Source organism: Mustela nigripes, chromosome 18 (assembly GCF_022355385.1).
Source record: "Mustela nigripes isolate SB6536 chromosome 18, MUSNIG.SB6536, whole genome shotgun sequence".
NCBI lineage: Eukaryota > Metazoa > Chordata > Mammalia > Carnivora > Mustelidae > Mustela > Mustela nigripes.
In genome coordinates this window covers 1,265,208-1,278,939 of record NC_081574.1, presented here as the reverse complement: position 1 = coordinate 1,278,939, position 13,732 = coordinate 1,265,208, and the positions used below count along the sequence as shown (strand labels likewise).

General features: G+C 57.6%; 1 protein-coding gene across 1 annotated transcript in view; it reads right to left on the bottom strand.

Annotated features, from left to right (window-relative positions):
• Positions 1 to 1,808: 1,808 nt before the first annotated feature.
• Positions 1,809 to 13,732, bottom strand: part of DLGAP2 (DLG associated protein 2) — a 476,914-nt gene continuing 464,990 nt past the window's right edge. The window contains exons 13-15 of the mRNA XM_059384133.1: positions 11,153 to 11,244; positions 6,767 to 6,919; positions 1,809 to 4,114 (exon numbers count right to left, since the gene is read on the bottom strand). Coding sequence (XP_059240116.1) covers positions 3,896 to 4,114; positions 6,767 to 6,919; positions 11,153 to 11,244 — 464 coding nt within the window. The 3' untranslated portion in view covers positions 1,809 to 3,895. The remainder of the gene's footprint in view (positions 4,115 to 6,766; positions 6,920 to 11,152; positions 11,245 to 13,732) is intronic.

The following is a 13,732-nucleotide window of genomic DNA, read 5'->3' as shown; positions in this document are numbered from 1 at the left end:
GTGTTTCCTGTTGCTGGCCCCACGAGGAGGTTTGGTCCCCGCGCTCACGAACACCAGCCTGGACGCTGTTCAGCTTGGGGACGCACGGGCTCCTAAGCGTTTCCCCGATTTCGCCGCCGGACCTTCTGTCCACTAGGGCTCTGGGCACAGGGCTGGTGGCTCTTCCCGGCAGAAGGGGCTCAGCACGGTTGCCTCTCCCCTGAGATGCTCCACTGGCCTCCAAACCCTGGGCCACGAGACATCTGGCTTGACTGACAGTCTGGCAAAGACCACGACTCCCTGAGACCTCCCTCCTCGCCACCAGGGGTTCCGGCCCGAACCAGACAGCTGTCCTGACAGTTGTGCACTCCGCGGTCACCGTGCGGCGGCAGCGCCACAGCTCTCCGGAGATCCCGGCCCAGAGCGGGGTGGCGCAGGGGTGACTGTCGGGCCCGGTGACCGGTGGCCACACAGGGGAGCAGACACACAGCGGGGGGCTTGACGTGAGGCAGGGAGACGGTGCTCAGAAAGGCAAGTGGCCAGGTGAGGCAAGCAGGGACGGGGACCGCGAGGCGAGGACGGCCGCCCCACGGCCGCGAGCCCTGCGACGGCTTGTCTTCCGATGGCACGTCTGGCTGCATCGGCGGGAGCCTGCACAACGGGCCCCTCCACTTTGCGGGTCACTGATTTTGTGGCTATGAGTGGTCTGGTTTGGCTTTTTTTGACAAGAGGGACCCTTAAATGTAATTTTTTCTCTAATGATACACTTTGCTCTTCAACGCTCTAGGAGTCTTTAGTACTGACCTTGAGGGGAGCACAGCCACGGCTCCTTCAAACAGAAATGGGAATTTTTGGTATCATCCCACAGTTCCATTCCTTACACCATGTGGGGACGGCGCCCCACGTTTGCTGAGAACGCCGTAACTGTCGTTTCGGGGCGCAACGCTTTCGTGGCACATGGTGAGGACGGGTGAGGCGGCGTGGGGGGGTTACATGGAAAGTGCTCTTGTGGACAGGTGACATTTGGCTTCTCTGGGTCTGGGGGACATCAGGATGCTGTTCCTTGTCCTCGTGTTTCGGTGTCGAGTCACCCGGAGCCTTCAGTGGGGCAACGTCAGCTCGTGGCCGTGAGCCATACCGTTTCCCACGCAGGGTCCCAACAGTCAGGCCGTGTCCTCCAGGAACGTAGCTACGGGGTGCACGGGAACCCTGAGATCCCTTCCGTGACGATGGCCACAGGGCGCGGTGTGCGGGTGTCTCCTGCCATGCTCTCTGGCTGGCGCGGTCTTCACTGGAACCGTCTCCGCAGTGCGGTGACGGGTCGCACCGTGGCTCCGCAGGGTGTGGTGCCTGCAGGGCCTGGAGGAGGTTAGCTGCACTGACGCCCCATCCCAGACAGCTTTCCTGTTCTGGACGCGCACACCGAGCCCACGCGGCTCGCCACTGGCACTGCGGGGGACGTCACCCGTGCGAGAACTGGCGTATTGCACTTCGTCAGGGAGTGCGACAGGGCGGCCTGTCAGCGCCGGCGGCGGCGGCGGCTGCGCGTCCGTCACACGACCTTCTTTGGGACTTGGTGGACCACACCGGGGTTCGCACACGTCCCCCAGCGTGCATTAGCGGCTGCTGTTGAATTTAGTGGTAGGTTAATTTGCTCATCTCGGACGTTTTGGCCGAGACTTATGGGGGTTTTAAGATAAAAAATGAGGATATAACACGTAAAAAAAAAAAGCCAAATTCAGTGAAGACTTTCGTTGAAGTCAGGATCAGAGAATCTGGGACATAGAATAATTATTGTCTAATTGTATAATTTGTTGTTCTATGTTTTGTACAAGCGCATGGAAACGGTCTGCCTGGGGACAGGTGCGCCGCTGGCCTCCGTGTGTGCGTCTTACGCTTCCTCTTACTTCTCTGGGTTGTTTCCAAAGAGCATTTCACCTGAAGTAATACGTCATTTTTAAGTCTAAAATGCCAATACTTGCGAGTATGCTTGTTTTTAACGAGTACAGTGATTGCAGGGAGAAGCATTTGACCCTTACTCAGTGTTTAGGTATTCACTCAGGTAGAAAAGAACGCTTTCAATTCTCTGGGGAAGGAGGGTGCATTGATACAAGAATATTTCAGGGATTTTTTTTTTTTTTGCATTTTTTCAAGGATATACATTCGTACTGATTTTTGCTTCCAAATATATTTTAAGGCTGTTTGGTAAAATATACCAGATACGAGGCTCAATTTACAGGGTTTGTACTTACAGGGCATTCTTAACTACTCAGCTTTAAAAAAGTAAAACTTTGAAGCTAAACATGCTTTAATACCAACTGTGCCCCCACGAACCCAAGCTTCTGGAATGTGGCGTGTGAGGGGAGGGAAGCCTGGGGGTGGCTGGGACCCCACTGGGTGCTGCTGACGCCAGCGGGCGGAGCGGGGATGGGTCAGGTAAAGTGCCGGTCGAGCCGAGGGAAAAGTGCTACAGCGGGTGAGCGGGGCTGCTCTGCACGGAGCCCCCAGGGCGGCGGGGAGGCCTGGGTTCGGGGCACGCGCCCGCCTCCAGGTGCCATCCTGCTTCTGCCTGGCGTGACGACGAGCGCGCCGAGCTCAGGGTCGGGCGGAGAAGCGCGACAGGCTCTTCCTCCGGAGACGTGTCGGAGCAGGGACACGAGAAGCACTGGAGGGACAGTCACCGCGCCTCCATCTGATCGCACCGACGGGGATCCTGTGCATTCGAATCCTTCCTGCTTTTCTCTGGTGCCAATCAGAATTCTTAAAACTACTCACTTTTCTTAGAGTCTACAGATGGGAATCCTATGTAACCTGTTTTTTCCTTCATCATGTTTAAAACAGGCAAGAAATAGATCCTTGACTTCAGCAATACTGCATAGGACAGAAGAATCCTGGAGAAATACGACTGTAAACTACATTTCTTCTTCACCACTTAAACCGAGACACTGACCACTCATTCATGGTTCTTGAACTTTGCACAACATCACAACTGTCATTCTAAACAAGCAGACTTTCAGGGGGTACCCTGGAGAGTGAACGACAGGACAGTTTGAGGATATATATACATCTGTAAAAAAATCACACGTACAGAGATGGGGACACGCAGAGCCGAGACTGTGTGATGTAAGCCACAAAGGAACAAGACCGACAGCCAGTTCGGTGTCAGAGGGCGACCGCGCCGCTGCGTTCCAGACGCCTGCCGGGACCACCAGCCGTTCGTCCGACTTCGCTCTCTCTTCATGTGTCGCTCCCTTGTGTGAATGGACAGGCAGCGGATTTTTGGATGGTGTAGACGCTGGGCTGGGCGTTTTGAATGGGTTCAGATGCAGAATCCCCTGGGTTTCTGGAGAACTGCACGGCAGGGAGCCAGGGGCCTGGAGACATGGCTTCTCGGCACTGGAGACTTGGCACAAGGACCCTGGCGACGGGTCAGCTGGGTTTGGGGAGAAGCGCCCCCAGGTGGAAGGGGGCAGATGGGTCTGTCTCTGCCGCCCTCCGAGCGGGAGCGCCTCCCCGGGGGTCGGTGAGACGGACCCACTCATTTTGCTATTTGTTACTCTGGCCTCTAGCTATCGCACGATTTATAAAAATAGAAATAACAAAATGTCAGCCGGGTTCCATCTCTCGAGGTGTTTCTTGTTATCCTCTGAGAACAGAGTGGCTCGGGGGGGTGTCCCCACGCGTCGCCGTCAGAGCTGACGGAGAGTCAGACCTTCCGGGGGAAGACGAAGAGGAGGAAGCTGTTCTTGCCGCGAGCTCGGCGAACCGCGGAGTCCAAGCATTCGTGTGCGCGGAACAGAACACGACGGGCGGCTTCGGCGGAGAAACGGGAGGGAAGTTAAAGGGCCGGTGAGAAACTGTACAAGCATTTTGTTACAAAGCAGAGGGAGGACGGTGGCCAGGGCCACGGCCGTCCCTAGAGACGCGTCTGGGCCTCGGGAATGTAGATCTCGATGCTGTCCGCGCGCTCCGAGGCCGAATTCTGGCGGAAGGACGCCGCCCTCTTGGCCGCCAGGAGCCGCCTCCGGGCCTCTTGACGCTGTCTGTCCGGCAGGTCCAGGGACTTTTCTCTCGTGATGGGAAACTTCCCTTTGGGGGGCTTCTTTGGTATCGGAGGGGGCACCTTTCTTTCTTCCTGAAAAGCATCACAAGTCAAGAGTGGAGCCATCAGAAGACAGCAGCACCTGCCCGTGCACCCGCCCCAGGCGGGGGTGACTATGAGTGGCCTGGGACACCCCTCGAGGGCCCGAATTGGCCCAGCCCCGGGGCCCACCCCGCGGCCTGGCCGCCTGCCCGGTGGCCCTGCCCATGATTTCTCACAGTCTTCCTCGGTGGGTACTGGGGTCTGGTGACGGCATCACACTTAAGGAACTCAAACCCGCCCCCGAACACTGCCTGTGTCCTTGGTCTCTGCTTTATTCGATATCGTGCCCAGAGCAGCGGACTCTGCCGTCATCGAGCATCGGCACACGCCTGCCATCCAAGGTCTCGAGCACCCGGGGCGTGTGGCAGACGACACCTGACACCCTGTCGCACGCTGCAGTCTTTTCTACGGACTCCGGATTCTAAGGGCCTTCCTGGAAACCATCTTACATGCGCGGCCATCAGCCAAATCCCTGTTAGGGCCCTAACACCCCCTGATGTTAACTAGATGGTACACAGACGCACATGATTACTTCGTGTTCGTAAAGAAGTCACGAAAACAGGTGTATGCCTTTTCTAGAAGGCTCTGGGCCACAGTCGTGCAGCGCATGTGGTATGTAGCGCTTGTTACTGTTCCAGAGACGCGTCTGTGTCCCTCACCCTGTGCGTCACTCACCGCACGCCCCAATGGGAAAGGCCGGGCTGTTGGCGGACGGTGCTGATGGCGGAGGGCTGACAGGGCTTTACGGAGTTGACTGGCCCCTTCCCAGGAAAGGGCGCCTGGCACAAGGCACCAGAACCCCTTTCTTGTCTGAGCAGACGCCTCATTGTTGGGGGGAACCCACCCCCTCTCTCCCTCCAGCCTCTACAGAAACCCAGAGGGGCCGGACTGTGGGTACGTTGTGCGGAAGACACTCGGGGCAGACGCCGGCGGCCAAATCTTCCGCGGCGTAGTGTCGGCTTTGGGAGGAAGCTTGCTTTGCTGTCTGACACTTTATTCCCACGACTTACTCTAAAATGGCTCAGACTGAGATGTTTTTAAAAAGCAGGGGGTGTGGTACGCGTGACTTGGTCAGCTGAGTGGCTGACTTCCAGCTTTGGCTCAGGCCACGATATCAGGGTTGTGGGATCTAGCCCTGAGCTGAGCTCCTCACTGGGTGTGGGATCGGCTTGGGATTCTCTCTCTCCCTCCCTTTCTGCCTCTCCCCAGATTAAAAAAAATGAAAATGGCTTGGACTAGAAGCAACACCGTCTTCCTGGCTCTCGGGCGGGCACCTGTGACGATGGGGTGACTGGTTCACTGAGACGTTCAGCTCTCTCGGAGGTTGGTTCCTGCGCCGGGCGCATGACCACTTAGCTCGTCTCTGCTCGGGAGCCTGGAGGAGGGGCTGCGGGAAATACACGGGAGCAGCTGTGGGGGAACTCGGCCGTGCACGGGGCTCTCAGCCTCCAGCGTCCCGGGGTAGGGAGGGCTGACCAGGTGGCCGCAGATCTACAGAATGGACTCGCTCAAGAAACACAAGCGTGGGGCCTCTGTGGTGTGAAAGAGCTGCCCATCGTCTACACTGGGGTGTCCGCCCCCAGCAAGAGACGGTCTTCAGCTAGGGCCGTTCCCTGCGTAGCTCAGGCAGGAGGGATGGCATCAGCTCAGTCATGAAGAGTGAGAACCATAGGAGGGTCCCTGCCTGCCTGCAGACTGCTGGCTGCGTTCTATTTTTAGTATTTTGTTAGACGCACATTCGCACCACTGTCCTTGTGACCTTCACTCAAAACCAGAGCACTGATGAGACTTGCTGACCTATGCTGTACGGCTCGCAGAGTGCCTACGGCTGCCTCCCACTGTCTGGGTGATTTGTCACGGTAAGCGGTGGTGTCGATGGCATCGAGCCCACAACTCCAGGACAGCGGGGGGCACCCTTGTGGGCTCGGCGCTGCTGTCAGCGACGGCTTCTGCCCGGGCTCCCCACATGGCCTCCATCCTGTACTGCAGCTACCGCCACGCCTTCCAGGCACGCTGGGTTCGTGTCATTATTTTATTTTGACAATGTCTATCTTGTGTTTACTTAGATCATCTTTAAAATGGGATAGGAAATCAGTGTTTACTGCTGGTTCAGACCCACATGTTAGTCCTCTGAAGATGAAATCCAAAGGGAAGATGTGACCCTAAGGGGTTTAACTTCAGTGGACACATTCAGTACTGAAGGGAGAGGCTGCGAGATCGAGGGGGAGTTTATATCATCAAACCACTCACTAAAGCTTGAAATGTTTTCTTGGCTTCGGCAGGAGATAAGCAACTGAAACGTTTATCTCAACAGGAAGCAGTCACTGTGACCAGACCTGACACACCCCTGTGGAAAGCACCTGCGTGTGACCCCGACAAAGGTATGGTGAGGACAGATCAGAAAGCAGACCCGACACGAAGGGAGACTCTAGATCTGCTTGTGGTTTGGGGCTAGAGCCCAAGATTTCCAGCAAGAAAGAGACTAATCTCCGACACCCGGCCGGTGACTCCATCCCCCTCTGCACACACGTGCCCGGTGACGGCTTGTCGCAGGGTCGCTAACTGAGACTAGGAGCCCATGGCGTGGAGAGTGACTCCCACAGCCGGGCCGGGCCGGGGCGTGAGGATGCCGGGCAGAATTACCTTCCTTTCCGGCGACTCCACGACGTTCCAGCCGCCGAGCTTTAGCTGGTGCAGCTCGTCGAACTTCATGCTGACGTCCTCGACGGAGAGCTGCAGCATGTCCCAGTAGCCCGCCAGGTCCTGGGACGTGGGTCTCGGCATGGCGCTGGGGTCCTGCCAACACACGAGCACAGTTTACAGCCCACTCTTCCCCGCACGTACCTCTTAAGGCCTCGGGTCAGGGAGATGCCCGGCTAATTCAAACTCCAATACAAGTGTTGGATTGGGCTCGCAAGGGCCCGGTAAGCTTGCACAGGTATTTGCCGACACACTGCACGTCCCCAAATATGGACAAGCTACAAAGTATGTGATCCCAGCTCTGTGACATTCTGGAGGATGAAACACTGTGGGGACCGTAAAAGGATCAGAGATTGCCTGGGGCGGTGGGGAGGGACACGCGTGTGGGACACGGACATTTCAGGCAGGGAGACTTCTCTGCACGACACCATCACATCATGGTATGTTTGTCCAAACCCACAGAGTGCAGGACACCAGGAATGACCCTCATATGCGTCCTGGACTCTGGGTGACGGTGGCGTGTCCATGAAGCACATTCTGTCGGGGAAGTGGGTCATGTTGTAGGGGCGGGGGGATCTCTCTCCCTTCGCAGTTTTGCCGTGAACCTGAAGCCGCTCTCGAACAACAGCGCCCGTCAAAGAAGACACGTGCACTACGTTCATTCCTTGCTTCCTTTCGAAAATCCTTTCTTAGGTGATGTTCAAAGTTTCCCGACACTGCGCAGTTCCTAAAAGCCACAAGGCAGCTGCGTCTTTGGTCTCCCTGGGGGGCTACGCAGACTGGTGCCCGGGACAGGGACACGTGTTCGGCGGCAGTGGTGAGGCTGGGCTTGGAGCCGGTTCTGTGCGCTCTGGCACATCTCGGCACTAAATCCCATGGCCAGCGCGGCTACACAGACGCGCCTGTGTTTGCTGTGCCCCTGCAGAGGGAGGATGGGGACACCCGTCCGAGGTAGGTGCACAGTGGATTCGCCAACAGGTCCCCCACGCATAGGGGAGGGGGACACCCGTCCGAGGTAGGTGCACAGTGGATTCGCCAACAGGTCCCCCACGCAGAGCCGCACACCGGCCCCCAGGCGCACACCGTCCCAGGGCGCGGGCTGCATCCAAGTCAGACAGCTTTCCGAGATGAGCGCTCCTCTGTCCGCCCACGTGCCGGCGCGCGCGAGGCTGGCTGCTTCGCACTGTACCTGCCTAGAGGCACAGGGCGCTGGGACCCCGGGTTAAGTGTGTGGGTGTTTCCGCGGGTGGTGTCTTTGATTCAGTGGCAGGCTATCTCAGATTCAACTGAGAAATTTTGGTGAATTTGCTTATAATGTGCAAATTTCATCTTACTCGTGAATTGTTCCCAGTAAGCTCCACGTCCTTTGCCTGTGTCAAAGGTCCGATGGACTAAGGTCCTTCGGGGCGGCCAGAGCCCCACGGTGCTGGAGGCTGGGCATCTCAGCTCAGGCCGGTGTGGACGCATCCTGGGGGGGCCCTTGTCCAGGTGGTCGATTTCTGGCTGTGTCACTTGGGGGTGGCCGCGGGCTCTGTGGGGTCCCTTCTGTAAAGACACTAACCCGTTCGTGGGGACTCTGCCCCAATGACCTCTTCACAGCCTGAAGGCTCCTCGCCCAACACCATGACCGTGGGGGACATAGTCAGTCCACATCACGCTGGTCAGACACCCTTATCAGAACGATCGCTCGGCCCCCAGCCTGCCGTGTGACCCGCCAGCAGCCTGTGTGGGTGAAGGTCGGGGAGCGAGCTGTGTGTCCGCGGAGCCCGGGGGGATACTGGCATCGGTGAGGGGGACAGCCAGCCTCCAGGGACATGTCTTCATGGGGGCAGCTCCGTCCACCAGCCGTAGGGGGTTCGTCCCCTTGCGTGTGGGAGCCTGACTCAGCTGCTGCTCCTGAGGAAAAAGAGCACAGCCATGTGATAGCCGCGATCCAGCAGTGACGGTGATGGGGCTGGACCAGGACATGCCTGTGGCCATCGGGAAGGAAGGGGGCGGGAGGAGGCTTCTCACACCTGGGAGCACGTTCCGTCCGAACTTGAGTTTCGAAGGGGGCCTGTGGAAGTCTTCTGAATGAATTCACCAACCCGACGAGCCTTTGCTTTTTGTGGCGTTGGGAAGGGGGACACCTGTGCGCGTCTGCAGGAGGCGGCACAGTGACCCTGCCCATCTCTGAGGTCAGGTTGCTGGGCCCGGGTCACGTCCTCCAAGGGAAAAGCTAAGGAGGTGCTCCTAGCGAGATGCAGGCTCCCAGCATCCCAAGCGCGGACATTGCCCCGCTCGGCTGCCCTCGAGGCAGGGGTGCGGCTGTGTGCAGCTGCCGGGCACACCCAGGCCCCGTACCCCGTCCTCTGCCCTCTCCTGGGTGGGGACGGCTGCATGCCCGTGGGGAGCCGTACCACCCCTCCCCCAGCACCGCAACACAGTGCCGTCTTTCCCCGCTAAAGTCTCACTGGGTGGTTTGTTGGCTCGGCCGGCAGAGGCCCCCACAGCGTGGGCTCTGGCTCCCGTGTTCCCAGCTAACGTCCTCCAAAGGGCACATAGGGGACGGTGCCGCTGCTGGCACGTAGGTCTGGAAGGGACTATGTACTCTTCCCAGGCCAGCTGGGGATGCCGGGCTCCTGGTCCAGCCCGGAGGCCCGTGTTCTGTACGGGTGCAAGGGCCATTGCTTCCGCTCAGCTCTGCACCCCGTGACGCATCCAGTACCTGATGCCCTTGCCTCGGACATGCTGCTTTGCTCTCCATCCTGAATGTCCTGGGCTCTGGCATGTCTTCTGGGCTCATTTCTTGACGTGAAACTGGTCAGCCGCCTAAATCCTCGAGCTAATGACGCGGCATCTGCCTGCGCCCCAGGGTCTCTTCTCTGGCCAGGCCGCCTCAAACACCCACCCCTCCTGTGCCCCCTGCTGCCGGCTGGTTTGGGTGGGTGTTTTTTTCTCCCCCTCGGATCCTAGATAGAATCCAAAATAAAGGAAGCAGCCACACTCTGTATATTAGAGCTCAGAAAAGGACTTTTTGAAGGTTAGAATAAAATGCAATTGGGCATGTGTAAGAAGCATCCAAAATATTAGGATGGATGATTAAAAAATCTAGTATTAGCTGCTTCTGGCACACAGGACATGGACAATTTATAAGTTCGAGTAACGTTTTTACATGTTTTTTTTTTTTTTTACTGCCTGTTGGGCGCGTTAGGTAGTGAGTTCCTAACGACGGTGAGTACCGATGCTTACCCAACTCAGGTGACACGTACAGAGTCGAGTAACTGCCTAAACCCATTCCTTTAAGGACAGTCATCAGACAGGGAGAAGCAGGACATGCTCCCCAACACCACAGCTGGGCACGTTGTGCCCGCACGTCTCTCTCAAGGTGCACGGACCCTTCCTGCCCCCACATCCTAATGAGGGTTATGATCTCCTGTCCCAGGAGACACGGAGGCCACTTTGTACATTTTGGGATGAACTCCAATGGGGTTAATTGGAAAATACTAGAGAAAACATATTTTTAAACAATCCTAATCAAGAGGGGTGAGTCGGCAGCTCTGATGCACTCTGCCTCCTTTGATGTGAGAACATTTGGTAAATTCATGTCTCCTTGCAAGTTAAAACAACAAAACAAAGTCAAATGGTGAGCACCATCACTCCCATGGTGCACAGACTACTTGATTTTAACAAGTTTGCGCTCAAAGAAATCCACGAATGGATTTATAAAATAGTCTGTACAGTGATGTGGAAGCTCCTTAGTTCTTTCTACAAAAAAGTCACATGGATATGTGCTTTCATTAGACAAAGAGAACTCGTGTGCGCACGCGTGTGTACACAGATGCTGTAAGGAAGCGTCAACCTACATGTGGGTTTTCTTTCTCTTCGCTGTTCAGAACAGTCAGAGCCAAGTTTAAAGCCACCTGTGCTGTGTGTGTGTTCCTGTATAGTCCTTTCTGTCCTGACTGCGACACAGAAAGCCCCAATTATTCTACCGTCTCTCCCCAGTCTCTTTGAATGTCGCTGTTAACGCGCTGAGTCAAGCCACGCTCGTCGCGGTCTTTGTCCGGGACATTACGGCTGTTCTCATCCCGCCTCCCTCCTCGGGTCTTGGGCAAGTGGGCCGTGCAGCGGAAAGGCGCTCTAGGGCTCTGGGGGCTGTCCCCGCGCCGCCCCCAGCACTGCCTCACAGCGGCCTCTTCACCACCCCGAACCCCAACCCAGGACGTTGCTCGAATTTGCTCCCTGCTGTGCAGCCCCCAGGAGCCCCAGGAGCCTCCGGCAGGGCAGCGTGGAGACCCCGCCCCCTCGGCTGCCTCCAAGGGCCGAGCACACCTGAGATCTGCTCACCATGTTCTGCTGGCACAGCCAATAAAACTGCTGGAATTTCTGGGACATCAGAAGCTGCGCGCTCCCCACGGCACTCCTGATCTTACCGAGAACTGTGAACAGAACAAGCAAAACACGTTTAAAACTGGGTCAGCAGGAAACCAAAAGCAAGAGGGATGCACGAGGAGTCAAGTTCGAACGCCTGCGTGAGTCTGCCCCTTCCCTGAAGGTCAAAACTTCGAGTTTGCTGTGCGGGGCACGGCCACGGACTGAAGCGTTTTCCAGCTGGCCCGTGTCCGGGTTCGAGGGAAGGCACGACGTGTAAGTAGTCGCAGCTGGCTATGACGGTCGGCGCCGGGACCGGTGTGGTCTGGAAGGGTGGTCCGTCCCGCAGGAGGCTCTTCTCCTAGCGACGCTGCTCAGGGGAGCTAGACGGTGAGGCGCAGGTAGGAAGAGAAAAGACATCGAGTCCTGAACTTTATGGCCTCCACACAAATGAAGATGTTAATTCCTAATTTCTAGGAAATCACGTCGGATTCTGTGACCTCACTGGACTCATGGGAGTCATCTCTGGGGCTCTGGGAGCGTCTCACCCGGAGGGGGGAGCTGTGCCCGGAGAGGCTGCGGTGTGTTTGTGACCCGTCATCTCCCAGCCTTGGGCTCTGTCCAAGGTCCTGCCACCAGCCGTGGGGCCTCGTGGCAGCCAAGTCACTGTCACCACGCTGGGCTCCCCTCGCATTCGACTCGCCAACTGATTCCCCACGGACATTTGCAGTGACAATGCCCCCCCGACCATGACCCCACTGTGACATGACAAGAAGTCTCCAAACGATTTCTAAGTTGTATGACTTCAAGCAAACAAACGCCACTTTTTTAAAAAAGTAACTGCTGTAGTTTTGTCCATGGAGAGGACTTAACACACTGAAGAAGTGTGGGGTGACGCTTCGGGATGGAGTTCGGGGGAACGCAAGCCTGTGTGTGTGACGTGCCGGGTCTCTGCCCCAGTCCTGTGACCTCTGGGTGGCTCCAACGCCTGCCGCCTCTGTCCCCCGTCCTCACACGGACCAGTCCTTGCCAGGCCTTAGCGCCATAATCATTTGGGAACTAATAGCTTTGGCGGATCCCAACTCAGAATACTCTAAAAGCATTTGGGAATCTGTGGGGACCCGTCTCCTGCCTCCATACCCTGAGCCCAGGCCCCCCTCCGTCCCTGAGACACAAATACAAGTTATGCACAGGGTTTCGGCAGACCGGCGTCGTGGAGCCGGAGCGGGTTACCCCCGCCGGCTCACTTCCGGCTGCCCCTCGGGGGGCCAGTGGCTGGGCCGTGACCTCGGGCCCTCCTGCCAGGAGCACCGCGGGAGCCTGTATTTGCTAATGGCAGGTGGGAGGCGGGTGCAGAGGGGCTGCTTCCCTGCAGAGGCGTCTGTCCTGGAAGGGGAGGCAGGAACCGCCCTCCTCCCACGCGGGCTGCGCCGACCCGCCATTGCTGGACTCCAGGCCCGCCTCAAGAAGAGCGCGCACCAGAGCTCGAGGTTCACCGAGGACGAGCTCGCGTCGCCAGCTTCCTGTCTCGAGGGCTGCCCTGACACTGCCCCTAGGGGGGCCTGTGCCGGTCTGCGGGGCACACACGACTGTCTAGGCCTTGTAGGTGTCCACAGAGGGGAAACTGAGTCTGGGGAGTAAACCCAGCTCCCCCCACGGCCCCCACCATTTCCCAAATGCAAGTGACTGTAACCGGTGGCCTCTAAGCGGAGCGTCTGGGAGACTCCTTCATTGTGTGTCGACCCGCGTGGAGAAGCCGAGTGCTCCCCAGCCACGCCCGCCGTCGCTGTGCTCCCCCCGGGGCCTCATGCTGGATGAGAGGGCCAGAGACCACGGTGGGGACAGGTCCCCACCCCATGTGACCAAGTGCTACGAAGCAGTGCGGACAGAAGTCCCAGGCGCGACCCCGTGGTGGGCCGGAGACGCGTTGTGGGCGCCAGCGGCCCCCGCAGGCAGGGGTGGCCTTCCCTCGAAAGCGAGGTGCTGGCATCGGGCATACCGTGTCCTTAAAGTGATTTTCTCCAGAGTAAGACGATGGGCTTCAACGCTTCATTCGGTTTGTCTTGTTTTCTCATCTGCCTGTGAGGACCTCAGCTTGCGGCTCCCCGGAGTTCAGTTAAGAACGATTTCTCACGCGCACGATCTGAAAGGAAGGTGCCCGCCTCACTGCAAATCAGCGACGAGTAGTTCGCCACGCGCGTGTTTATCTTCCTGAACGAGCTGAAGATCAGCCGCAGCCAGTCGTCACCTGCCCTGTCCTGTGCCACCGTCACGTCCGCATCATTCCCAAGGAGGGAGGCATTCCCTCGTGTCTAATTCTGCACCGCTTCTCGAATATTAACAAGCTCAACACGCGAGGCTTTAATAAAAGTGAATACATCAGAAAACACTGGAGCATCCTTTCAGGCTTAAAAAATGTTTTCATGCTTCTGGATCCCCAGGCCCAGGTGTGTTCTGCCAATCTGTTTCCAGAGGGGCTTTCCTCCCCACAGACCCTCCTCCTCGATCGGATTTGCCAGGCAGCAGCGGGCCTGGGGTGGTGGTCAGGATCTGGGG